The 27,380-nt window shown below is 44.7% G+C and overlaps 1 protein-coding gene across 10 annotated transcripts in view; it reads right to left on the bottom strand.

The window, feature by feature from the left end:
- SON (SON DNA and RNA binding protein) overlaps positions 1 to 27,380 on the bottom strand; it is a 169,111-nt gene that overhangs the window by 84,736 nt on the left and 56,995 nt on the right. For all 10 annotated transcript variants that reach the window (XR_012241795.1, XR_012241796.1, XR_012241797.1 and 7 more), the window contains exon 3: positions 5,867 to 20,062. Coding sequence is in view for 6 of the 10 variants with exons in the window: in XM_073617170.1 (XP_073473271.1) it covers positions 5,867 to 20,062 (14,196 nt within the window). In the remaining 4 variants the exon portion in view is untranslated. The remainder of the gene's footprint in view (positions 1 to 5,866; positions 20,063 to 27,380) is intronic.

Here is a 27,380-nt window from a genome sequence, read left to right as displayed (position 1 = left end):
ATGGCATGCATAGAGCAGTGTTAGTACCTACATTTATTTTCAATGTAGTAAAAGCAATATTGCGCTCACTAAACTAAAAAGCATTTGCAAAAAGCAGTATTTTAGCAGCCTGATACACAACTGATAGAAACGCCACCTAAAGTTTACCAATACCATGGCCAGCAACAGGGCTTTTGAGATGTCTGCTGAAGTGTGATGGCTTTAAAGTGGTTGTGCATTAATATAAAAACCTGTGTGCAACCTCCCTCAGTACCATCTCTGTGCAGCGATGCGCACGAGTGCCTCAGCCGTCCTGCACTCTCCCTCCTGATTGGCTGAGGCACAGCAGTGGTGCCATTGGCTCCCACTGCTGTCGTCAGTTAGCCAATCATTAGAGAGAGAGGGGGCTCTGTGTCTGAACGGACACAGGGAGCTCAGCTCCAGTGGCCCCCATAGCAAGCTGCTTGCTTTGGGGGAGGTCCACAGGAGGGAGGGGCCAGGAGCACCAAAGAGGGACCCAAGAAGAGGAGAATCTGGGCTGCTCTGTGCAAATCCACTGCAGAGAGTAGGTAAGTATAACATGTTTGTCTTTTTTTTTTTTTTTTTTTTCGAAAAAAGTTTTATTGAAACAATTTACAGTTTGAACATATTTCTGCAGGTTATAAGGCAATACTGGGAAAATACATATAACAAAGGTACATGGCTTATGAACATGTAAACACAGCATGGCAGGAATTTTATACAGATTGAACAATGATCTCAGCGACTATCAATTATGGGGGGGGGGGGGGGGGGGGGGAACGACCCTCTGTCTATACTATTCATGAGATTCCTCGTTGGGAAGGGTTGTGGCTTTACGAACCCCCCAGTGCATGTGTCCGCAGACGCAAGCCACCTATCCCAAATTTTGTTTTGTGTCTGGACAACCTCTGTTGATGTAAATGAATTTCTTGTAGGGAAGTGTGTTATTTATATCTATTTTCCAGTCATTGAAGCTGGAGGGGATAGGTCTCATCCACTGTCTGGCTATAATTTTCCTGGCAGAAAACAGTGTTTCATGCAGGAATGTTTTAGTGAATTTGTCTATCTCAGGGTCAGGGACTATCCCCAGGAGGCAATGTTTGGGGTCGAGGGTCAGAGGGGATCCCATGTCATCATGGAGGAAATCTTCAATCTGCTTCCATAGACTCTGAAGGACCGGACATGTCCAAATTAAATGGAAGAATGTGCCCGTCGCCTGGTTACAAATTGTACACAAAGTAGAAGATTGTTGCCTAAAGCGGGCGACTCTTAGGGGGGTAAGGTATGCTCGGTGCAATATATATAACTGGGTCAACCTGTCCGAAAGTTTGGGGGATACAGTTTTGCATGAAACCAGGGGCCTCACTCCACTTCTCATCCTCTAATGGGCCCACCTCTCTTTCCCATCTTGGTTTAAGGCTGTAAGCTAGCGTGGTTGATGTTGGGGTTAGGAGCATAACATAAAAGTCTGAGCTCATTGTTCGTGGATTGTCCCCCTTGACTACTGCCATAATGGTATTGGGGCAGACTGTGGCAAAGGTTGGGGGCATTGAGTTTGAGCTGCGTGGCACAATCTAAAGTGCAGGGATTCAGGCAGCATGAACTCATTTTGGAGGCCCTCAAAGATTTTAAGCGTGCCTTCGGAAATTATGTGGTGTAAGTAATATATTCCATGTTATGTTTGTCCTTTTTAAGGGAAAAATATACCATTGCTTGAAAAATCTTAAAGTGTTGTTCCTCCTCCTAGCTCTTACGCCACAACAGTATAAATTCTGCAAATTTTTCAGGCATTGATATATGTTCAAAAGAAAAAATATTGGCAGAGTAATTATTTTTGGTAGTTCACTTTCCTACCATGTCCGTAGCTTGCCTATAAATTATTAAGTAAATATTGCTTCCTCCTTCTGCTGAATGCTCTATTCCTGGATGTGCAACAGCAAGCCTCGCACAACAACTTCCTGCAAGAGCCGTGTCATTTAGACTATTTCCAGGTGCCCTGGACCTGAAAGCAGTGTGAGAATGACGTTACAGATATTGTAAGCATTTGACAGCCATAGGCGGTTTATGAATGTCCTGAAACTCCGCTTTAAGTGGTTGACATAAGCTCACGGCTGCAGCAGCCATGCTTTATACAGCGCTAGAAGAATTGACAAAATGAACAGTGTGGGGGTGGTAGCGGTTCAGAAATTTAACAAATATAGTTGAAGATCCTGGAGTTGAGCGTTGCAGTTTTACCAATCCTTTGATGCGGTGGCTGCAGTACTATTATTTTAGTTTTATTTTCCTTTATTTTCGCTTGGTTCCACTCTAGATGAAGTAACAGACACAACTGGACAGCATTGTCAGTCTGAGGAGAAGGCAGTGTTAAGCCCCATACACACGATAGGACTTTTTGTACAAAGTGTGTTGGCCAGAAGTTTGTCTTGCATACAGACGGCAGGACTTTTTCAGCCAACTTTCACCAAATCACGTGGTTTTTCAGCTCTTTACCACCACCCTTTGGTCAACTTCTGTATTTTATGATATTGTGTCAATCTCGCCACTTTTAAGTGGCGAGGTTGACACCTTGCGAGCTGGGTTTACACTGGTGCGGGGATCCGAGTTGGATCCCCGCCAATGCCAGGCACTGTGTTTGGTATGAATCTTGAGGGGGAACTCCACGACAAATTTTAAATAAAAAAACAGCATGGGTTCCCCCACAGGTGCATACCAGGCCCTTAGATCTGGTATGGATTTTAAGAGGAACCCCTACACCGAAAAACTGGCGTAGGGGTCCCCCCCAAATCCATACCAGACCCTTATCCGAGCACGCAACCCGGCTGGTCAGAAAAGGGGGTGGGGACGAGCGAGCACCCCCCCCGAGCCGTATGCCCTCAACATGGGAGGTGGGTGCTTGTTGATGAGGACAAGGGCCTCTTCCCGACAACCCTGGCCGTTGGTTGTCGGGGTCTGCGGGCAGGGGGGCTTATCGGAATCCGGGAGCCCCCTTTAATAAGGGGGCCACCAGATCCCGGCCCCCCACCCTATGTGACTGAGTATGGGGTACATCGTACACCTACCCATTCACCTAGGGAAAAAAGTGTCAATAAAAAAAGCACAGTACACAGGTTTTTAAAGTAATTTATTAGGCAGCTCCGGGGGTCTTCTTCTGACTCCGGGGGTCTCTCCGGCGTCTTCTCCCGGTGTCTGGATCTTCTGCGGGCTCCTCCGCTTTCTTCTGCCGCTCTTTTGCTAGCGGTGGCCCGGACATCTGGATCATCTTCTTCCCTCTTCTCTTCCAGAGATGTTGACCCGACGCTCTCCGGCTGTAATGTTGTCTGTGCGCTCTGCTATGATTTATATAGGCGGAGACCCTCGCCCCCCATGACATCACAGTCCCAGGGCATGCTGGGACTGTGAGGTCATAAGGGGGCGTGGTCATAGGATGCCATGACCACGCCCCCTTATGACCTCACAGTCCCAGCATGCCCCGGGACTGTGATGTCATGGGGGGGCGGGGTCACTGCCTATATAAGTCATAGCAGAGCGCACAGACAGCATTACAGCCGGAGAGAGCGTCGTGTCAACATCTCTGGAACAGAAGAGGGAAGAAGATGTCTGAAAAGACCGGGCTCCTCCGCTAGCAAAAGAGCGGTAAAAGAGCAGAAGATAGCGGAGGAGCCCGGCAGAAGGAAGAAGGCACCGGAGAGCGCAGAGACGACACCGGAGAGAGGGAGAAGAGGCCTGAGAGACCCCCGAAGTCGGCAGAAGACCCCGGGAGCGGCCTAATAAATTACTTTTAAAACCTGTGTAGTGTGTTTTTTTTATTGAAACTTTTTTTCCCTAGGTGAATGGGTAGGGGTACCATGTACCCCATACTCATTCACATTGGGTGGGGGGCCGGGATCTGGGGGGTCCCGGATTCCGATAAGCCCGCAGACCCCGACAACCAACGGCCAGGGTTGTCGGGAAGAGGCCCTTGTCCTCATCAACATGGGGACAAGGTGCTTTGGGGTGGGGGAGCCGCAGGGTGCCCCCTCCCCCAAAGCACCCACCCCCCATGTTGAGGGCATGCGGCCTGGTATGGCTCGGGGGGGGGGGGGGGGGGGCGCGCGCTCGCTCGTCCCCACCCCCTTTCCTGACCGGCCGGGCTGCATGCTCGGATAAGGGTCAGGTATGGATTTTGGGGGGGCCCATGCCGTTTTTTCGGCGTAGATGGTTCCCCTTAAAATCCCTACCAGACCTAAGGGCCTGGTATGCCCCCAGAGGGGAATTCCCTCTCGCGCTCGCCGCAATAGGAAAATGTGTTTTTCCTATTGCAGCCAGTGCGAGATGTACAGTACGCTGTCGCCGAGAATCAGCGCGATGGGTTTGCGCTGGAAACATTCTCACGGCCGCGTACTGTAGTTTGTACAAAAGTCCGATGCTTTTGTGTACACACGATCGGACTTTTCTCCATCGGACTTTTGTTGCCAGAAAGTTTGTCCATTCGCACAGCCAACAAAAGTCCGATGGAAACAGAAAGTTTGTCCGATGGAGCGTACACACGGTTGGATGTCGCTCCAAAACAGCTAATTTGCATGTTTGTTGTCAAAAAGTCCAATTGTGTGTACGGGCCTTTAGATGGACTAGCACATTTAGATGGACTTCAACTACATATTAAAGCTGAACTCCTTTCTAAGCACTCACAGTAAAAAGTTTTTTTTTTTAATGGGATAAAGCTGTCTATTGTGAGCACCCCTGTAAGTGTTAAATGGTTTGTCCCAACCCAATCTAACTGCCACTTTTCCTGGACAAGCTTTTCCTGGACCAATCAGCAGCTCTTTACCACATGATCAGCTGTGTCCAATCACAGCTGATCACGCATGTAAACAGAAGCCGGTTATAAGCACTTCTTTCCTCATTGCTGACAGCGTGAGGAGAGGAGAAGAGAGCCGATAACTTACTTGTGTAAAAGGCACATGTGCAAGTGTCAAGCTTTTACACAAGCAGGTTATCGGCTCTCTGCTCCTCACGCTGCGAGGAGAGAAGTGCTGATAACCGGCTTCTGTTTACATCCGTGATCAGCTGTGCTTGGACACAGCTGATCGTGTGGTAAAGAGCCGCTAATTGGCACTTTACCTCAATCTCTGATTAGTAGTGTCCAGAGGACACTGTAATCAGAGTGCGATCACAGAAATAGTTGGCCGCACTGTATCCGTCATTCGGCTATAGCGCGCCGGCAAGTGGTTAATATTTACACTTTAATTGAGGACAAACAGTACAGTTGATATACTTCTGACCAGCTGCAGGTATGGACCAATACTGTAAACAGTTTGCATTTGCCTCTTATGCCTGCCAACGGGAATAGAAAAAACTTCATAGGATACCTAAAAAAATTTCTCCCAATTTGACAAAATGTGAATTGGTCAGAAAACACATGTCTGCACCCCTGACCTCTCCAGGTCTTTGCAGTATGTATTGCATAACTGGTCAAATATCAAATAATATAACAGAAAAGATTAAAGCGGCCATAAATGTATCAAAATTCATCTGGTTCCTGCTGAATTTCGATCCATGCATGGGCAGGCTTGGTTGTGCTGAAGTCAACCAGCTTGCTGGGTTACTTTCATGTGATTACTGCCAGCGGCTAAAGTCACCAGCAGTAATTGTATTCTGACAGCGAGGAAACCTCCCATTGTCGGAATACAAAAGCGCAGCGGGAGGGATTCCCCCCCAAACAATGTCAGCGTTGATAGGGAAAATCAAGCAATTTTCTTTCCTTCAATCTATGGTTGAAGGAAAGAAAAACATTTTATAATCTATGGCTTGCTTAACTTTACAATTCACAACACACTTTTCTAGGTGTAGCCAAAGTATATCAAAATGTAAAAAAAAGTTTCCTTACCAAGATCTGTGAGACGTTTTGGTGATCTGACACAGTCCATTGATTGGTCTCTAGATCGTGATCGTTTTCTACGAACGGGAGACCTGCTAAAGCTTTTTCTCCTTACTGGTGATCTTGAACGTCGCCTTCTAACAGGAGATCTGCATGGACTTATTCTCCTTGCAGGAGATCTTGATTTTTTCCTTCTTGGAGGGGTTCGACTTTTCCTTCTCTGTTTGATGCTATAATGTTCTTTAGAGCTAGACCTTTTCCGTCTCTTTTCATTTGATTTACTGATGTCTCTTGATGAAGATCGGGAGCGAGTTTTCCTTTTACGGATTACATTACTTTGAGACCGACTCCGAGATCGATCAGACTTTGATTGAGCTCGCTGTTTGATTTTCGGTGATTTTGGGGTTGGCGATTTAGACTCGGACCTTCTTTTGCAGGCAATAGATGGCGTTTGGGAATGCCTTTTGTGAGAAGAGGATCTGGATCTCCTCTTTCTGGAAGCAGATAATGATCGAGAATGTCTTTTGCGCGTTACTGAGGTAGAGTGGGAGCGCCTTTTGCGAGCAGCAGAGGAAGAACGCTTTCTCCTAGGGGGAGATGGGGAGCGGGAGCGCCTCCTACGGGGTGCAGATGGGGAGCGTCTCCTGCGAGAAGCAGAGGGTGAGCGAGAACGCCTTCTGTGAGAAGCAGAGGGGGAACGTCTTCTGTGTGCCAATGAAGGTGAGCGGGAACGTATCCGTCGACCTAAAGATGGAGATCTCCTTCGGCGTGCTACAGATTGCGATGGTGAAGGCCTTCGCCGAGATACAGATGACGATCGAGAACGTCTCCTGCGAGTGATGGAGGAAGAGCGGGAGCGTCTCCTACGAGCCACTGAAGTTGATCGTGAGCGTTTTCTGCGGTGAACAGATGAAGAGTGAGACCTTCTCCTTCTAACTGGAGAGCGGGAACGAGAGTATCTCCTACGGGCTAAAGAAAGTGAGCGAGAGCGCCTCCTACGAGCTACGGAATGCGAGTGTGACCTTTTAGGGTCTACAGATGTAGAGTGGGACCGCTTTCTACGAGCCGATCGAGACCTCCTCCTATGAGCTGCAGATGGAGAGCGAGATGATCTCTTGTTGGCTACAGATGTTGATCGAGAACGTCTCTTCCTAGATTTAGACCTGGAACGGGATCTCCTAAATCTTGCATCAGAAACTGAACTTGATTTTTTTCTTCGAGTAGCAGATTTTGACCTTGATTTTCTAGTTTTTACAACAGACTTAGAACGAGATTTCTTGACACGTGTCATCGACTTTGAGCGTGACCGTTTTTTCCTTGTGGTAGACTTCGATCTCGATTTTCTTCGATCCTTTGATCGAGAATGTGAGCGTGCAGATCTGCTTGCACGTTTTGAAGGTGAATCACGTTTTGTGGATGTGGACAGAGAATTTGAAAGTTCAGTTTTTAACAAGGACTTGGAACGGGAACGCTTGTTAGAGACCTCTATAACAATAGGTGATTGTGTCACTGATAATTTTTCTTGTTCACAGAAGTTCACCATATCACTGTTATCAGAACAGGATTGCACCACTAGTGCGTCACATGTATTTAAAATTAAAGATACCTGCTCTATCTCTGCTTTTGCAACAGGAGGTGTTGATTTGCTAGAATCCTCTGTTAACAGCGAATGCTCAACAGAATGTGCTCCTTGGCTTAAAGCATGTGGGGTAGTTATTTCAGGCAAAACTGGCTGTTCAAGCATACATTTTGTTTCATCACATGAAGATAGGGAAGATGGTAGCTCCTGTCCAAATTCAACATCAAAAATTGTAGTCGTTGGCTGTTCAACTACCATTTCTGGATTGTTTAAATCTGAAGCATGAGATAATATGGAAGATCTAGACGTTTCATATTCAACACAATCCAATTCTTCTGTTGAAATTATAGAGGTAGCTTTTTCTTCAGCGGAACAAAGCTGTATTTTAATTGTTTCTTTATCAACACTGGGTACGGAAAGCTGACTAACAAATGGATTCTCAGATGCAGCAAATGACTTATCTGGTGGATTGGTTGAGTTGCTTAAAGAGAGTTTCACCTCACAAGATTCTGGCTTAGAAACGTGCACAATAGTCTGGTCAGAATCATAAGGCAATAGCTCAGGAGGTGTGTGAAAGACCGAAGAATCTTGTTCAGAAGAATAGTCAGAAATACTCTGGAAAGGGTTTGCAGGCTGCTCAGAATCATAAGGCAAAAGTTCAGGAGGTGGTTGAGAGATGAATAAAACTGGTTCAGATGAAGATTCAGAATTGTGTGTATATATAGGTGTAGGTTGCTCAGAGTCAAATGGCAAAAGGTCTGGCGGCGTTATTTTACATTCATGATCAGGTTGAACATTATCCCCAGAATCCTCTGCTACATGTGTGTCAATTTCAGCAGATAATGTAGTAACATGAACAGACATAAAGCCGTCTACTTTATCTTGAATTTGTAAGCACAAACTGGTAGAAGGTTCTTCAGACAATATAGTGGCAAAAGGCTTGCTGCAAATCTGCACTGGGGATAATGGCTCGCTTCTCGATGTGCTACCTTCAACTGTTTGATCAAGCTCAGAGAGATCACCGATTTCAGGATTGCTTAGAATCTGTTCATTCTTGGCATAGTCTTTATCCAAACCTCTTTGCTCAGAAGCATCCCAGGAGGTTTTCTTGCTTGCTCTCACAAGAGGGTGCTCTTGAGACTGGTTAGGTCTATGGGATTTATTTTCTGCATGTGCATAACTGCACATTTCTAATGGTTCATTCTGCAGTAAATTATCAGGGCTAGAATAAGCCTGGTCTGAAAGTGCTTCAGTCTGATCTGTTAATCTAGCTGGAGGATCACATTTAAAGAGTTCTGTACTTTTGTCAGTTAGGAGCTGCTCAGTGGTATCCAAGTTTTTATCCCCTTTAGATTTATCTGACTGTTCTTTCTGCTCTTCACTTGGAACAGCCCTGTCTTCAAAATGTGCATCAATAATTGATATGGTTGGATCGGTCAAATAAACATCAGAAGTAGCTCCGTCCAGTAAGGGCTTTTCTGGGCTGGTACTAATGGGATTGATCTGTTGAACATCTGAACACATGTCATTCATAGACAAGACAGTACTAGAACTATTTTGCTCATCCAAAGGCTGGCCAGATACATTCATATCATCAAGAGAAAGATCTTGGTTGGTGCTAAAACATTCTTTATTCAGGCAAGATATTGGTGAAGAATATTCCTCTGAATTGTGGTGTTCTGAAAACTTTGGCTGGTCAGAGTCTGCACAATCTTCCTCCGGATCTAGCATTTTATCAGGCTGTTGATCATCCCTTGTATACTGAACCCCCAGCTGTAGCTGCCTTTTGCCTGACTGCTCAAGTTGTGAATCATGAAAAGCACTAGAATGGTCAAGCTCTAAATGATGAATACTAGAAGTTGATCTATCCAGTTGGGTTGCGTCAGAGCTATGACAGTCACCAGTTAAAAACTGATCAGAGTCTATATAGTCTTCCTTTGACACCAAATGTACAGAACTTTCAGAAGAATCCCCAAGGAGAGATTTATCTGCAGCATTAGAGAGTTCTTCCGAGGAGATTTTATATGAACTCTCGCCGCAATCTTCTAAAATTGGCTTACTGAGCTTGGAACTGTTTTTATGCTTTTGGAGCAGACTTGAGCAGGGTACATCTAGCAAGGGTCCAGTTGTATTGGCATCAAATGTTTCAAGCAAAGAGTTGTCAAATCTTGAATCAGACAGAGGTGACTGCATTAGTTTACAGTTTTTATCTATATCGTCATGGCAGGATAATCCATGGTCCGGAGACAAATCAGGACTTGAATTTGTTTCATCACATTGGCTGTGGTTATGACTAGAGTATGTTTCAACCAGCTGTGTGTGGACTATACTAGAGTATGGCTCAATCAACTGGGAGTGTTCTGGGCTGGTATAAGATTCCACTAGCTGTGGATGCTCTGCACTGGCACATGCCTGAACAGGTGCTGAACAAGGCTGCAGGTGCTCACTGCTTTCATATGGCTGAATCAGCTGGGGGTGATCTTGACTGTCAAATGGTTGCACCAGCTGGGTGTGTTCAGGGCTGGTGTATGATTGAGCTAGCTGTTTGTTCTTTAGGCTGGCATGTGATTGTTCTGCCAGCAAGTGTTTTGGGCTAGTATATGGTTCATCTAACCGAAGATGCTCTGATCCGGCATGTGGTTGATCTATATGTGAATATTTTGGGCTAGTGTATGGCTGATCCAGTTCTGAGCACTCTGTGATGGCATAAGGTTGAACCAGATGTGTGCATTCCATGCTGTCAAATGGCAAAACAAGCTGTGGGTGTTGTGGGCTGTCACACACCTCATCCTTCTGCTGGTGCTTTGGGCTGCTATATGACTGGACTACCTGTGGATCTTTTGGGCTGTCATATGGCTGAACAAGCTGCGGGTGTTCTGGGCTGTCATATGGCTGAACAAGCTGCGGGTGTTCTGGGCTGTCATATGGCTGAACAAGCTGCGGGTGTTCTGGGCTGTCATATGGCTGAACAAGCTGCGGGTGTTCTGGGCTGTCATATGGCTGAACAAGCTGCGGGTGTTCTGGGTTGTCATATGGCTGAACAAGCTGCGGGTGTTCTGGGCTGTCATATGGCTGAACAAGCTGCGGGTGTTCTGGGCTGTCATATGGCTGAACAAGCTGTGGATGTTCTGGGCTGTCATATGGCTGAACAAGCTGCGGGTGTTCTGGGCTGTCATATGGCTGAACAAGCTGCGGGTGTTCTGGCCTGTCATATGGCTGAACAAGCTGCGGGTGTTCTGGCCTGTCATATGGCTGAACCAGTTGTGGATGCTCTGGACTGTCATATGGCTGAACCAGTTGTGGATGTTCTGGACTGTCATATGGCTGAACCAGTTGTGGATGCTCTGGACTGTCACATGGCTGAACCAGTTGTGGATGCTCTGGACTGTCACATGGCTGAACCAGTTGTGGATGCTCTGGACTGTCATATGGCTGAACCAGTTGTGGATGCTCTGGACTGTCATATGGCTGAACCAGTTGTGGATGCTCTGGACTGTCATATGGCTGAACCAGTTGTGGATGCTCTGGACTGTCATATGGCTGAACCAGTTGGGAACAATCTGGGCTGCCAGATGATTGAACCACCTGTAGGGACTCGGGAACAGTAATTGTAGTAATTGTCTCAACAACGTGTAAATGTTCTGGTTTTGTAAATGGTTCTAAGAGAATGGGCTCTGGGTCGGCAAATGGTTGCTCCAGCTTGTGCTCTGAGTCGGCATAAGGCTGAACAAGCTGAGGACCCTCCAAGCTGGCACATGACTGAATCCCTTGAGGACTTTTTGGGCTGGAATTTGGTTGAACCAGCTGGATCTGTTCTGGATTAACAACTGGCTGGCCCAACTGTGGGTGGTCTGGGCTGTCAAATGGTTGAATCTGCTGAGGAGACTGTGAGCCCATGCATGACTGAACAACCTGTGGGCTTTCTGGGCTAGCAAAAGGCTCAGCTCCCTGAGTAAGCTCCTGACTGGCAATGGATTTACCCAGTTCTTGGCTGTCTGGACTACCATATGGTTCAACAAGCAGTGGGTGCTCTGGGCTGGCATAAGGTTCTACCAGCTGTGGGCACTCTGGGCTGGCATAAGGTTCTACCAGCTGAGGTCGCTCTGGACTGGCATAAGGTTCTACCAGCTGAGGGTGTTCTGGGCTGCCATAGGGTTCAACCAAATTAGGGATTTCTGGCTCAGCAGTTCTATTTCCTGAAATTTGGCAGCTGGGACTAACATTGGTGTTAGCTTGCTCAGTATAATTAGGTTTAACAAAGCAATCAGCTGGCTCTGGACAAGGCAAGTTAGTGCAGGGTTCCGGTTTCTGGAGGTGATCTAGGTTGACATGGTGCTCAGTTAATGCCTCACAGACATGGTCATGGCTAGAACCAGTTTTAACTATTGGAGAATGATCAGAACTGGCAAAGGAAGCAGCCAGTACAGAGCAATTAGATATAGCATCTGGTTCAGTCAGTACATGGCTGTCAGAATCCAAATACTGAGTGACCAAAATGGGACGCTCTGGACTGGAATATGGTTCTATTAATACATTATTATCTGGACTATGATATGGGTCAACCAATGTAGCATGATTAGGACTTCTGTAGGATTGCACTGGACTAGGACAGGACTCAGGTATTAGGCTGGGGATGGCGTCAGCATGCAAATTAATTACTGAAGTGCCATCGGTATCAGATGCTGGTAATAACTGACAGTCTGAGTTGGAACAAGATTCAAATTCAGTAGACATGCCAGAGCTACCTTGATCTAAAGTAGATTCAATTAATAAAGTGTTGTCAGATTTTAAACATGGGTCAAACAGTGGGGTATTGGGTATACTACATTGTTCACTTTCAAGTTGAGATTCAGAGCTCACTGATATTTCTTCCTGTGAAAAGCTCTCTGACATTTCAGGAACAGTCGCATGTGACGAAGGCAGTTCACTAGGTGGACATTGGTCTGCACTAGGCAAGGACTCAAGGGCTGTTTGATGTTCTGTCCTATTAAGAGCTTCAGACTGCAGTTTTTCAGTTAACACAAGTGATTCGGATGCACAGGAACTGTCTACAAGTTCTCCAGCTGTCAAGGATATATCTAAGTAAACAGATGGTTTGGCAGAGTCTAACACAGATTCATGTACAGCACTATAAGAAGCGTAGCCAGGCATTAAGCTATGAGCAGTAGTGGCCACATCTGGAACTGGCATGCTAGCGGTAGCAGCCACATCAGGTACTGGAGTCGGTGTTGCAGCAGTCACATCAGGTAATGGAATTCCAGCAGCCACATCAGGTACAAGTGTCCCACTAGCCACAGGCACCAATGCTTCAGCAGTAACATCAGGCATCAAATTATGTCCTTCAGAAACCAGATCATCATCTGACGTATCAGGAATATGATCTGGTACGGGTACTTGAGCTTCACTGACCAAGTCTGACCTTGGTACCTGGGCTTCAGCTGTCAAGTCAGATCCGGGAACCTGGGCTTCAGTGGCTAGGTCAGAGCCTGGAACCTGGGCTTCACTTGCAATGTCAGATCCAGGAACCTGGGCTTCAGGAGCCAAGTCAGCACTTTGTATGTGTGTTCCTGAAGTGAGGTCAGGTACAGTCCATTGTGCAGCAGCTGCTAAGTCTGGAACAGACCATTGTGCTCCTGGTGCAAAATTTGTCATAGCCCATTGCGATCCAGCAGTAAGATCAGGTACAGTCCACTGCGTACTTGCAGTTAAATCAGGTACAGTCCATTGTGCACCAGTGGCAACATCTGGCACAGCCCATGGTGTTCCTGCAGCAAGGTCAGGAACAGACCATTGTGTTCCCACACTTAAATCATGCATTGGCCAATGTGAACCAGCTGCTAGGTCAGCCATTGGCCATTGTGCACCAGCTGTCAGATCTGACATAGACCACTGAGTTCCTGCAGCAATATCAGGTACAGGCCACTGCGCTCCACTAGCCATATCAGGTACATGCCATGGAGTTGCAGTAGTTAGGTCAGGCACAGGCAGTGGTGCCTCAGGTGCTAAACTGGTTACAGACATTTGCTGTTCAAGGGGCGCACTGGGCACAGGAATTTGCCCATTTCCATTCTCACTAGGTAGAGGCACTTCTGCCAAGTTGGGCACAGAAATCTGACTCACATTCAAACTGGATGCAGAAACCTGTGTTCTAGTAGAAAAATTGGCTGCAGGTAATTGTGCTCTTGCCGCAATTGTTGATAATGGTATCTGTTCCTTGGACAACTTTCCACCAGATCCTTGAGACTTGGCTTGGGATAACTGTTTCTGAATAAGAGACTTTAGCCCAATGCTGTGTTTAAAAGCTGCTGCTTTTGATTGGGTAGATTTCTTTTGTGGTATGGGAGATATGGACTTGCGCTTAGTTACAGGAGATTTGTCTTTTAGTTTGGCTTGGGATCTTGACCGACGGCCACGCATTGGCGACTTGGACACTGAACGTCGTTTCTTTGTTGACAAAGTACCAGAAGTTCTAGAAGATGATCTAGAATGCTTTCTTGAGGATGACAGGGAACGTCGCCATCTTCCTCGAGACCTTGAGCGATGTCTGCGTGTATGTGACCTTGACCGACTACGGTGCCTTCGGGCTGGAGATCGAGAAAGAGACCGTCCCTTGTTTCTTGAAAGGGACCGTTTATTAGGAGATGTAGATTTTGAACTTGATCGAGAATGTTTCCTGTGCAAAGAAGCTTTGGAATGTGAAAGATGTCTCCTTGATACAGATATTGACCGTGAGCGGCTCCTTGATGACCCAGACTTAGACCGTGATGTTTTCTTGACATCGGAATTTTTGGTGCGGGAGCTTTTCCCAACTGTGGATTTAGATCGTGATCTTCGGCTACCATTTGGAGATTTTGTGTGCACTCCCTTTCTTCGAGTTTTTGATTTGGAACGTGAACTGTCTGGCTTCCCCACAGATCTGACTCTTTCTGAGGATTTTGAATGTGACCGCTTTCTCTTTCCAGATTTGGATGGTGAATGCTTTTTTTTACTCTTTGATTTGGACTGTGAACGCCTCTTTCTTCCACGTGATTTTGAGCGAGAGCGTTTATTTTTAGCTGATTTTGAATGAGAACTTTTCTTTCTTGATGATGATTGAGAGCGCTTTTTCCGAGAAACAGACTTTGAACGCGAACGTCTTTTTCTGGTTGCAGATAAGGATCTTGATCGAGAACCACGTTGCCGGTCCACAGATGGAGATCGGCTGTCCTGGGCCACAGATCTTGAGCGGTACTGCCTCTGCTTAACTCCCAATTTAGATAAAGCATTAGAAATGTGAGGGAAAGCAGGTTTGATAGCAGCAGTGGATTGCGAGTCATCTGTTTGGATATCTTGCTGCAAGACAGCTTTGCCATCTGATCCCACATTAGACAAACTCTCTGGTTGTAAAGCTTCTGGTAATAAAGGTATGTCCAGTTGTTTCCGATGTAAAACATGCTGAGGTGATTTAGCATTGGTCCTTGAAGAATCAACATATAAAGAAGCACTTCCCTTTGTAGAAAGTGACAATGAGCTAACTTTAGAAGTTTCTTTATCAGAAGACTCATCAGATGTGTTGCATATCTGTGAACTAGCAAGTGTCTTGAAAGTTTTGCTAAACTTAAACTGTAATGGCATTGCTGCTGCAGGCTTCTGCATTTCATGAACAGATGTAGATATCTTCTGGGCTTCAGTGGTGTTGGAACAAACATACTCAGAGTCTGTGTAAGATGCATATTCAACTTGTCCATGCTTTTTTATCTTAGTTTCAACATCTACTTCCAGATTATCTTTCTGGTCAAGCTTAGAAACAGGTTTGCTGTTGCTCTCTTCTTCAGTAACTTGTTTCACATTCATTTCAGGGCCAGAATTTTGTTTGACAGGCAAACTAGCAACATTCAAAGCAGAGTAAGAGCTAGCTGACTTTTTTTGACTGTGGTCATCAGCCTCCATGTCTAATTCAAAGGGCTTTTTAGCAACTGTTTTACCTTCTTTAGAATCTCTGGAAAGGAACACATCAGGACCATGATCTTTACAGTCTTCATTTGTGCTTGTAGAGTTGGGAATATTATCCAAATTCTGACTATTGTTGTCCAACAAAAAAGAATACTGTACATTTGGTAAATTACCATCTCCGTCTGTTGGTTCCACAGTTGTCTTAGATAATGTATCAGTTAACTGGATATAAAGCTGCTTCTTCTGAGAAGGCATTTCCATGGGAATAAACATCTTGGGTGTCTCAGGACACATTTTTATATCTGGCACAGAAGACACAGATTCCTGTTCTGCCCCACATCTCAAGTTTTGTTCTTTATCAGAAACAGCACATTCTAAATCTTTAAGACCTACAGAAATAGTATTTGGTTTTGCTTCCTCACTAGCTGACACAGTCTCTCCCTTATTGCCATCATCAACATGTGTTTCGCTATTGATAGGACACGATTTCTCTATTTTGATGCGCTCAGGAATCTCATTGCAATTTTGGGATTTATCATAAAACCCTTTTCCGAGATCTGCAGTGGAAGACACAGCATACAGATTTGAAGTAGTGGACATGCATTCAATGTTTTCAGAGAAACTGTAAAGTGACTGGTCAAGTCCACCCTGTTCAACAGGCTCGAGTACTTGTCTGGAAGATGATGCACCATCAGTAAAAGATGTAGCGCCATGAAGACCAGATTTGTGAAAAATTCTGTTAGTTTGATCTTCAGAATAGGGAAACGTGTCAGGTGATAGAGTTTTCTTTGGGGAAAGCTGAGGCTCATCTCCCAAGTCTGACTGGGATATGTGTGTTTCTGCTTCTGTTAAGTCTACCTCTGGATTATTTATGTAATGACCTCCAATCTCACTTGGATGCTCTCTGTCTGTAGAAACCAACAAGTCAGCTTTATCATATATACTAGTCAAGTTTTCATTGCTTAGTCCTTGTGATGCAAAATCATTTTCTGTTGAAAAGCTTTCTGCAGTGTTACCATATGCAATGTCCTTGTTTGTTTGCTCACTGTATGTCTGCTCTGACATAATGGAATCACTGTGTTCAGCAAACAGAGTAGTATGAGATGCTGCAGCGGAGTTCTGCAGCACTACCTTATCTCTACTTGACAAGTCAAAATCAGGAGTTGAAGCATTTTCCGGCTTTAAATGACAATAAGAATTAGTATCCACTTGGGAATAACTTTCAGAAACTTCCCCTTTTAAAGTTCTTATATGATGTTCAGATTGATTATTTAAAGAAGATTCCAAACTTGTAATGTTGGCAAGAAATGGATTTGGTTTTACTCCTGCATCAGACGTGATATAGCTAGTGAGAGAAGCATGGTGCAAAGGGTCATGGATAAGATTCAACTCAATGTCATGCTCACTTTGTGAAGCAGAAGTGTCTTGCACAGTCAGTGTCCTAGACGATTCTGTGGAGGGTTCCATACAAGATACAGTAGATGTTGAAGACGAAGTTACACTATCATGTCTCTTGAAATCATCATTACTCATTTGATGGTTGCTGCATTCCAAGTGCTTCCAATCAGAACACTGGACAGCTTCTGTTGGTGAGGGATTTGAGACCAAACAGGAATATTGATTATTGGCTGCATCAAGGCTGCTATAATCTGAAGGTAAAGCTTGATTACTAAACGGCAGTTCATTCTCCATACTGTACTGGTCACAAATAGTTGATTTATACACATCAGGAGAATCTTTATGCTTGGTTGTACATGTTTTCTCTATTTCAGAACCAGTGTTGTCCAGTTCAATTTCCACAACAGACACTATGTCAGGTTTTTGAATTTTATCACAAGGTTCCTCAGCAAGCCTTACACTAACCCTCTGTGAAGACTGAAACAGATGGTCATTAAAAACTCCAGCATCTCCTGGTGAACTTTGTTTCTCATCAGTCTCTGTGCAGTCCAAAGAAGTCTGGTCAAAGGGCTTGTAGTGTTCTACTGAAATATTTGTAGATGTGAGCATCTCTTTATCAGATTTATCATTATGATGATTTTCCTGAGAATTCGGCTCAAACGGACTGCATGGCAAGTTTGAGACAGATGCTTTGAAGGAAGAATCAAATAATTTTTCATTTGATTGAACACTGCATGAGTCAGTCTCTGGAGCATTTTCACTTGATGATTCTATTCGTTCTACTGGTGTATCAGTTTTGTCCAGATATATAGTTCCAGCTTTAAAAAGTGATTCTGAAGTCATCTGGGGAAGTTGATTTTCTTCACTAATGGTTTCTGATGAGGAAGCAGGTTTAATTTGTTTAACAGTTGAGGAAATAGAAAGCTGGCTTTCATTTAAAGGTGTGTGCCCCGAAATTCTTATTTTACTAGTCGATCTGGAACGCGATTTGTGTTTTCGTTCAACTGATCTTGACTTGCGTTTCAATATGACAGATCCTGAAGGTGATCGGGAGTGATTTCCTGTATTGGATTGTGATGGTCTTCTAGTTGTTGAAGGTGAAGTAGACCTAGATCCTTTCCTAGCAGCAGAGGTGGCTCTTGTACTTTGTCTTCTAGCATTTGAACTAGAACGTGACCTTTGTCTTTTTAGAACAGAACTGGAACTCAACCTTTGAAGTCTTTCCAAAGATTTCCTTCTCCTGGACACAGAACTAGAACTCTGCCTCCTGTTATGCGAGGCTGACCTGGACTTTCGTGTTCTCATAGGTGATGCCGACCTGGACCTCTGCTTTCTGGCAGGTGAGACTGACCCAGACCTTCGTCTTCTGGCAGGCAAGATCGACCTGGACCTTCGCCTCCTGGCAGGCGAGACCGATGTGGACCTTCGCCTCCTGGCAGGCGAGACCGACCTGGACCTTCGCCTCCTGGCAGGCGAGACCGACCTGGACCTTCGCCTCCTGGCAGGGGAGACCGACCTGGACCTTCGCCTCCTGGCAGGGGAGACCGACCTCGATCTACGTCTCCTGGCAGGCGAGAATGACCTCGATCTACGTCTCCTGGCAGGCGAGAATGACCTCGATCTACGTCTCCTGGCAGGCGAGAACGACCTCGACCTACGTCTCCTGGCAGGCGAGAACGACCTCGACCTACGTCTCCTGGCGGGTGAGATCGTCCTCGATCTACGTCTCCTGGCGGGTGAGACCGTCCTCGATCTACGTCTCCTGGCGGGTGAGATCGTCCTCGATCTACGTTTTCTGACAGTTGAGGCAGACCTAGACCTTCGTCTTCTAACAGGCGAGGCTGACCTAGATCTCCTTTTGCCAGGTGAAGCTGATCTGGATCTGCGCCTCCTAGCAAGTGAGGCTGACCTGGATTTGTGTCTCTTAACTGCAGAAGTAGACCTTGACCTTTGCCTCCTGGCAGCTAAACGAGACCAAGATCTTTGTCTTCGGGATATTGAACCAGATCTTGATTGCCTTCTCCGGGAGACAGACCTTGATCTTCGAATCCTGGACACAGAGCCAGATTTTGATTGCCTCCTCTTCGCCGATTTCGATCTTGTTCTTTTATTATTTGCTGATTTAGACCTCTGTCTATATTTTCTACTAATCGATCTGGATTTTCTTTGCCTACTTGGTGACCTAGACCTTGTTCTAGAGCAACGTCTTTTTTCAGCTGATCTAGATCTTGACTTGTTTCGCCTTGCAGGTGACTTTGCTGTTGACCAGGGTTTCTTGACCACAGACACTGATCTCCTTCGATTTCTTATAGATTTTGACCACCAATTTCTTATTGGGGATTTAGAATATCGAGTAGAATCCCTAGATCTTGACCGTTGCCTCCTTGCTGAAGACCTAGAGGTTGATCTTCGCCTTTGACCCACAGAACTGGATCTGGATTGTTTTCTTTGATCACGGGAGATAGAATATGATCTCTGCAAAGATTTAGGCGATTTGTTGCTGGTTTCAAGACACTTTTGAACCTTTACTAAAGAGCTAGATCTTGATCTATGCCTTGAATTTGACCGTGATTTTTCCTTGGATATTTGCAGCTTTTCACAATTTGATTGTGATTGGGATCTTGATAACGATCTACATCTGTTACTTGAGTGAAGGGAATCTTTTTCACTGTTAACATCTATTGGACTGTTCACTCCTGGACTTTTTGTTTGTGAATATATGGGCAGAGATGGTCCACTCTGCTGCGTTTTAGCAATTTCAGAAACCTTTTCAACATGTGAAGTGGATTCACTGCTTTGCTGAATGACAACTGATGCTTCACATTGTTCTTTAATTTCAACATCACATGTCACAGAATTAGAAGAAACATTTTTGCCCAGTTCATTTGGGCATTTTGGGCCAAAGAAACCAGAATCTACATCTAACAGTAATCCTGTTGGTTTATCTTCTATTGCAGAACTAATACTTTGTGTGTTCACTGAAGATAGGACAACTGTATTTGTAGTTTCTGCCTTGGATGATAAGGTATCCAATATTCCCTGCTCTTTTGGAGGAGATGAAAATGCTGGTTTCCACACAGATTTTGTTTCTGAACTGACATTCTCTTGGTCCTCAACACTCGAAACAGATTTTGATCTTTTCTCATGTTTCTCTTTTTTCTTTTTCTTCTTTTTCTTTTTGCTTTTATGTTTTTTGTGCTTCTTAGATTTCTTTTTTGATGAATCCCTCTTTACTTCATCATCGGAGGTTAATGCTGCAGATTTTAACTCCTTTGATGCACTGTCTGTTTCTAGAGCTGTAGGGGAAAAAAAAACTTGTTAAACAATGTCAAAAGACTTCAGGAAACATTCCAATTGACAAAAGGTAACGCACAGCCCTTAGAGCAGGGGTAGGCAACCTGGGGCCCTTCAGCTGTTGTGGAACTACATTTCCCATGAGGCATTGCAAGGCTGGCAGTTACAATTACTCCCAGAGGGATGATGGAACTTGTAGTTCTGCAACAGCTGGAGGGCCCCAGGTTGCCTACACCTGCCCTAGAGTGTAATATAAAGTGATAAATACCCCTGTGCAACCAGTAATCATAAAATAAAAAAAATAACAGATGCAACAAACAATACGCTGTGAATAACCATGTATATCTATATTTTGCGATTTGCACAACTAGAAATAAAATTAAAAACTGTGAATGCCCGTGTGTATCTTTATGCTGCTGCTGCATTAGTGTCCTGTCCACACCTGAAAAATTTAAATAAATAATTAAAGCGGTAGTAAACCGCTGAAGAGGGAAAAAATAAATAAAAAAAAAACTTTCCCCTGCAAAATAATAGCATAATGAGCTAGTATGCATTGCATACTAGCACATTATGAAATACCTACCCTAAAACAAAGCCCTCAAGCAGCGCGCTGTCACCGCTGTGAGGGCATCCATCTTTGCCCCATCATCCTTCCGGGTTTGCGGACTCCGGCTGTGTGAGTGGTCGGAGGTACAACGTCACTCACGCACGTGTGTGGGAGCCCCTGGTTACAGCACGGTGCTCTGAAAGTCTGGCATAATATGCCGAACCTTCAAAGTGCATACGGTGGTGAAGTCACTGGCTGCATCAAGGGTGAATATCTCCTAAACTGTGCACATTTAGGAGATATTCATTTTACCTACAGGTAAGCCTTATTATAGGCTTACCTGTATAGGCAAAAATCACAAAGTGGACATAACTAGCGCTTTAATCTTGCACTGCATAAAAAAATTTTAACAAATGGCACATATATCCAAACAAATGAATTGTTCATATAAAAATGTGACTCTCCACCATGTGCAAATGTGATCCTGCTTCACAAGTATCTTCAATGAAACCTTCTGTGTGATATCACCGCTCTTACTCATCCACCACCACTAGCAGCTCACCTTGTGGAATTGACCTACTTCACAAATCAATCAGAAAAGCGCCTGTCCCTTTAAGACAAGGTAAGAGGTCTGCTATATCATGCAGTAGATGCCATCTCATAAAGCCATTAGATTCTGGAGACCATGCGCAAAATAGAATTAGAGAATCGTAATGTTTTCTGTAAAATGATTGCTTTATTAAAACAATGCAGATAAAGACACTCACATTCAATCGTGCACTATGCCTGTATCAGGTTCGTTATTACAAATGCTGTCCCAGGAGACAACACTAAGAAAATTGCAGCTTCGGTGTGCATCAAAGTATCATGCATACTACTACCAGGGCTCAAAATTTCAAGTCCTGAGCCTCAAGGCCAGGCCTGAACAGCTACTCGCCACCAGTTGCCCCACCCAACCCCGCCCCTAAATATGCCCTCATGAATTATCTCATTAAATGACACTTAAATGTTTTATGCAGAATTAAGTTATAAAAATAAATATTAACAAGAACTTTATCCGTGCCCACCAATGCAAGCTGCCCGTGCCCACCAATGAAAGCTGCCCGTGCAGGGGAGGAGAGGAACAAGAGAGCGGCCGGATGTTCAGAGCGCATCGCAGGGAACACAGCGATAACAGCTTTCATTTCAATTGCCGTGTTCCTGCCGATTAACGTCATTTACAGCCCCGCCCCATGGCCAGATAACTTCGATTGACAGATCACCCGTCCCGGGATTGGACATGTGATCTGTCTATCAAAGTTCCGGGACCAGGGGGCGGGGCTGTATCTGACAGCGAGCAGTGGGGAACATGGCAATATGATATGAAAACAGTTATCGCTGTGTTCCCTGCGATGCGCTCTCAACATCCAGGCCGCTCTCTATCTCTCTCTCCCTTCCGTGATCGCTGGGAGAAAGCCTCCCATTCCACCCAGGCTGCCAGCGGTGCTCTCACGGCCCCCCACCTCGCTCCAGGCAGCCCTTCTTCGCCAGCCCTAAAAAGGCACTCGCAAAATGCAAGCAGGGCTGCTACTACCGTCATCCACTAATGATCAGCAAACTATTCATACCACAGGCTGTTCCTCTGGACACTATCCGTCATGTGGACTCCTCCCAGTTACGTCACCAGCCCCTGCCCCCTATGCGTTATGCCACAAGCACGGCTTCTTTTATCAAATATGAGTGTATTTCTTATCTGCATTGTTTTAATAAAGTAGTCATTTTATAGAAAACACCTACTTCCCTAACTATATTTTGGCATTTGTCTCTGGTATCTGATGGCTTTATGAGATAACATCTACAGCAGGGGTCTCAAACTGGCGGCCCTCCAGATGTTGCAAAACTACAAATCCCATGAGGCATTGCAAGGCTGGCAGTTACAAGCATGACTCCCACAGGCAGAGGCATGATGGGACTTGTAGTTTCGCAACAGCTGGAGGGCCTCCAGTTTGAGACCCCTGATCTACAGCATGATATAGCGGACCTCTTACTTCCCCTCAAAGAGACAGACTCATTACTGACCGAATGTGAATTGGGTCATTTTTGTGAGGTAAGCGGCTGCTGGTGGTTAAGTCAGAGTGGTGATATCACACAGAAATTTTCATTGAAGATACAGAGAGTGAAGCAGGATCAACTTTGCACATTGTGGAAAGTCTTGTCGTTTATGGACAATGAATTCATTTGTTTGGATATCTATATGTGTGACTTGTTTAATTTTCGGTGTAACCCCCTAGAGCAGGGTCGACAAACCCCGTGCTCCAGGTCGCACTTGCGACTAGAATTTTGGAATGTGGTTTTAACCCCCCGCTATCGCCCGAAAAGGGGTTAAATACACCCGCAAAATGTTGCCGGAGCGGCGTTTTGCCAGCGGTATCGCAGCGCTGCCCCATTGATTGCAATGGGGTGCAGCGGTGAGTTCACCGCTCCTTCACTGATCCAAAGAAGCTGCTGGCAGGACATTTTCTGATGCCCTGCCAGCACACCGATCCGGTGTGAAAGCCCTCGGGCTTTCACACTGGAGTGAATAGAGACGCTTTTTTCAGACGCTATACAGGCGCTATTTTTAGCGCTGTAGCGTCTGAAAAACGCTGGCAGTGTGAAAGAGGTCTTAGCAGGGATATGGCAGTCTTGTGTCCCTGCAAAAAAGAGCAGTCACGTTCCTTAGTTAAGGCACCACATAGTCAAACACACACTACTAGGAACATAGTTAACCCTTTGATTGCCCTTGGTGTTAACCCCTTCCTACCCAGTGCCATTATTACAGTGACAGTGTATATTATCATCACTGATCACTATATTAGTGTCACTTGAGATGTCAGTAGCAGTTAGTTCCGACCCAGTGTCAGACTGTATGGCACACTATCACAGTCCCGCTCTAAGTTGCTGATCGCCGCCATTACTAGTATTAAAAAATAAAATAAAGAAAAACTCAAGTATATATACACCATAATCTGTAGACTAACTTTCACACAAACCTAATAAGAATATACACTTATTGTGATTTTTTTTTTTAACCAAAGACATGTAGCAGAATGCGTTTTGGCCAACATTTATTGGATATGTTTTATTGCAAAAAGTAAAAATATTGTTTTTTAGCTTTCAACATTTGGGGTCTTTATTGTGCAAAATATAAAAAGCTCTATCTGTGGGAAATTATATAAAATTTAATTTCTGTACAGTGTTGCATGGCACAATTGTCAAAGTAGCGCAGTGTCGAATAGCAAAAAAATGGCCTAGTCATAAAGGGGGTAAAACCTTCTGGAGGACAAGTGGCTAAAAATTCTTACGGATCATAAGAAGGTTAATGGGCAAAAGCTGAGAGGCATAACTGTGTGTAAACCTGTGTTGTGCATCTGTAAAGATACACATCAGGGCTACATAAGAGAAGGGGTGCTTTGCTTTTAAAGAAAAAAAATATATGTCAAAAATTACAATTTTGGAGACTATGCCATTAAGTAATAACGTGTACAAAAAAATCTTTGGGAATTCAGTAAAAATGAAACATGCAGCAAAAGCTGTGACACCAGAAGATGCCAAGCAACTGCGGATGACAAATTTCTTTGCGAAGACTTCTTGTTCAGAAAGTGCAGTGCAACATGTCACTGCAGAATCAAATGGCACAAGAGAAGAACAACCAGCAGAGAAATCCCCTTCAACAAGTCACCCTCAAAATGAAGGAAGAAGGAAGTTTAACCACTTGCTTACTGGACACTTAAACCCCCCTCCTGCCCAAACCAATTTTCAGCTTTCAGCGCTGTCGCACTTTGAATGACAATTGCGCAGTCATACAACACTGTACCCAAATGAAATTTTTATCATTTTTTTTCCCCACAAATAGAGCTTTCTTTTGGTGGTTATTTGATCACAGCTGGGATTTTTATTTTTTGCTAAACAAAAAAAGATGGAAAATTTTGAAAAAAATAAATAAAAAATTTTCATAGTTTCATAGTTGTCAGCAATGATGGGCACAGATAAGGCGGTACTGATGGGCACAGATAAGGCGGTACTGATGGGTACCACTGATGGGGGGCACTGATAGGTGGCACTCATGTGGGCACTGATGGATGGCACTGTGGGCACTGATGTGTGACGCTGGTGGGCACTGCTCCCTTTTCTTAGGCGTCACTGGCAGGGGGCAGATGATCGCCGTGATCAGGACTGATGTCCCTCTCACGCCCACCGGTGATCGGCTGTTTTTTTTCCCTCTTCACGCTGTCAGCGCGAGGAGAAAAAATAGCCGATTACGGGCTCTGTTTACATCACATCATCAGCTGTCATTGGCTGACAGCTGATCATGTGGTAAGGGGTCGGGACCGACCCCTTACTCTGATCTGTGATCAGGCGAGTCTCAGACTCGCTGATCACTGGGAGCGCAGGCCTGCACACGACGACGTCAATAGACGTAGTCCCGGCAATGTAGATCCGCGCTGTTGCCGTCATTTGGCAATAGCGCGGATATGAAGCGGTTAAACAAGATTGGTGCAAGGAACTCACATGGCTTAAATTTGACCATAATACAGGTATAGCCATATGTGAGATTTGTGCCTCCTTCCCTGACATTGCTGACCACACATCCAAGATTGTGAAAGGGTTTCAGGACCATTTAAACTGGAGACTAGAGATGAGCTTCGAGTTCGAGTCGAACTCATGTTCGACTCGAACATCGGTTGTTCGCCAGTTCAACGAACAGCGAATTTGGGGTGTTCGCGGCAAATTTAAATGCCGCGGAACACCCTTTAAAAGTCTATGGGAGAAATCAAAAGTGCTAGTTTTAAAGGCTTATATTCATGGTATTGTCATAAAAAGTGTTTGGGGACCTGGGTCCTGCCCCAGGGGACAGCAATGGGGTCAATGCAAAAAAAAGTTTTAAAAACGGCTGTTTTTTTCGGGAGCAGTGATTTTAATAATGCTTAAAGTGAAACAATAAAAGTGTAATATCCCTTTAAATTTTGTACCTGGGGGGGTGTCTATAGCATGCCTGTAAAGGGGCGCATGTTTCCCATGTTTAGAACAGTCTGACAGCAAAATGACATTTCAAAGGAAAAAAAGTAATTTAAACTACTCGCGGCTATTAATGAATTGCCGGTCCGACAATACACATAAAAGTTAATTGATAAAAACGTCATGGGAATTTCCCACAGGGGAACCCCGAACCAAAATTAAAAAAAAAAAAAAAAAAAAAAAAAAAAAAGTGGGGGGTCCCCCTAAATTCCATACCATTCAGGTCTGGTATGGGTATTAAGGGGAACCCCGCGGCAAAAAAAAAAAAAAAAAAAAAAAAAATCCATACCAGACCCTTATCCGAGCACGCAACCTAGCAGGCCGCAGGAAAAGAGGGGGGGGCGAGAGAGGGGGGGGGGAGAAAGAAAAAGAAAGAGAGAAAGAGAGAAAGAGAGAGAAAGAGAGAAAGAGAGAAAGAGAGAAAGAGAGAAAGAGAGAAAGAGAGAAAGAGAGAAAGAGAGAAAGAAAGCAGCATTTAAATACAGGAATTGTCAAAAACTGTCTCGTCATTTTTGACAGTTTTTTTGTGAAATGGTAGGGGTACAAAAAAGTACCCCCTTACCATTTCACACAGGGGGGAGGGCCGGGATCTGGGGGTCCCCTTGTTAAAGGGGGCTTCCAGATTCCGATAAGCCCCCCCCCGCAGACCCCCACAACCACCGGCCAAGGGTTGTGGACCAAGGGATGTTCAACCACATGAAAGTTCTATTTAATGTGGCCTATTATATTGCAAAAAACAACAAGCCATATACAGACTTTAAAGGTTTGTTAGAGCTGACAGGGAAACTAGGGGTTGCTGTGAGAGAGGAGTATGCAAATGACAAGAGATGCAAGGAATTCATCTCACATATTGCAACTGTAAGCCGGAAAGAACTCATCTGCGTGCTAAAGGAGGCCAAATATGTTAGTTTGATGCTAGATGGATTAACTGACAAAGGAGGAGTAGAAGAATTAATATTGTATGTCAGATACATCAAGAATAGGATCAAAGAAGTATTTCTATCAGTCCTACCTCTTGAAATGGCAACTGCAGATACTGCAGGTACTTAGAAACCATCACTAAAGAGCTGAAGACACATGGTCTTTTAGACTGGCTTTTTTCAAACCAGCTGATTGGAATTGGTACAGATGGTGCTGCAAGCATGATTGGAGCTGAAAATGGACTGGTACAGAAAGTACGTCAAAATCTCAGCCATGTAATTGGCATTCACTGTGTTGCACACAGATTAAATTTAAGTGTATTAAGCTCTGTGAAAGAGGGAAAATGCATTGATGACCTTGACTCTGTTTTAAAGAAGCTGTACCAATTTTACCAGCATTCACCCAAGAGAATGCGACAGCTAAAGCAGGTAGCTGAACATTTTCATGAAAAAAATCCAGAAATTTCAGTACTTGCATAAGATGGGTGTCAAGCAAAGTCAGTGCTCTCTCTGCACTTGTCAAAGATTGGAAATGTGTGACAGTCCACCTTGAAAGTGTTGCTGCAGAAAAAGACAGTGCTTCTGCAGTTGCACATGGTTTGCTGAAAAAACTAACAGATTTTAAATTTGTTCACATGCTCCATTTTCTGCGTGACTATCTAGAAATTATTAAGAACCTCTCCCTTTTATTTCAAAGGGAAGAGCTTTTCTTAAGCACAACTGAGTTGCATGTGAAAAACACAATTTCTTCTTTAACCACTTGACGACCGCCTCACGCCGATTTACGTCGGCAAGGTGGCACGAACAGGCAAAATC

The sequence above is a fragment of the Aquarana catesbeiana genome, linkage group LG02, assembly GCF_042186555.1.
Source record: "Aquarana catesbeiana isolate 2022-GZ linkage group LG02, ASM4218655v1, whole genome shotgun sequence".
NCBI classification, from domain to species: Eukaryota; Metazoa; Chordata; class Amphibia; order Anura; family Ranidae; genus Aquarana; species Aquarana catesbeiana.
Note: the sequence above shows the minus strand (reverse complement) of the source record. Positions and strands in the feature narration are given on the sequence as shown.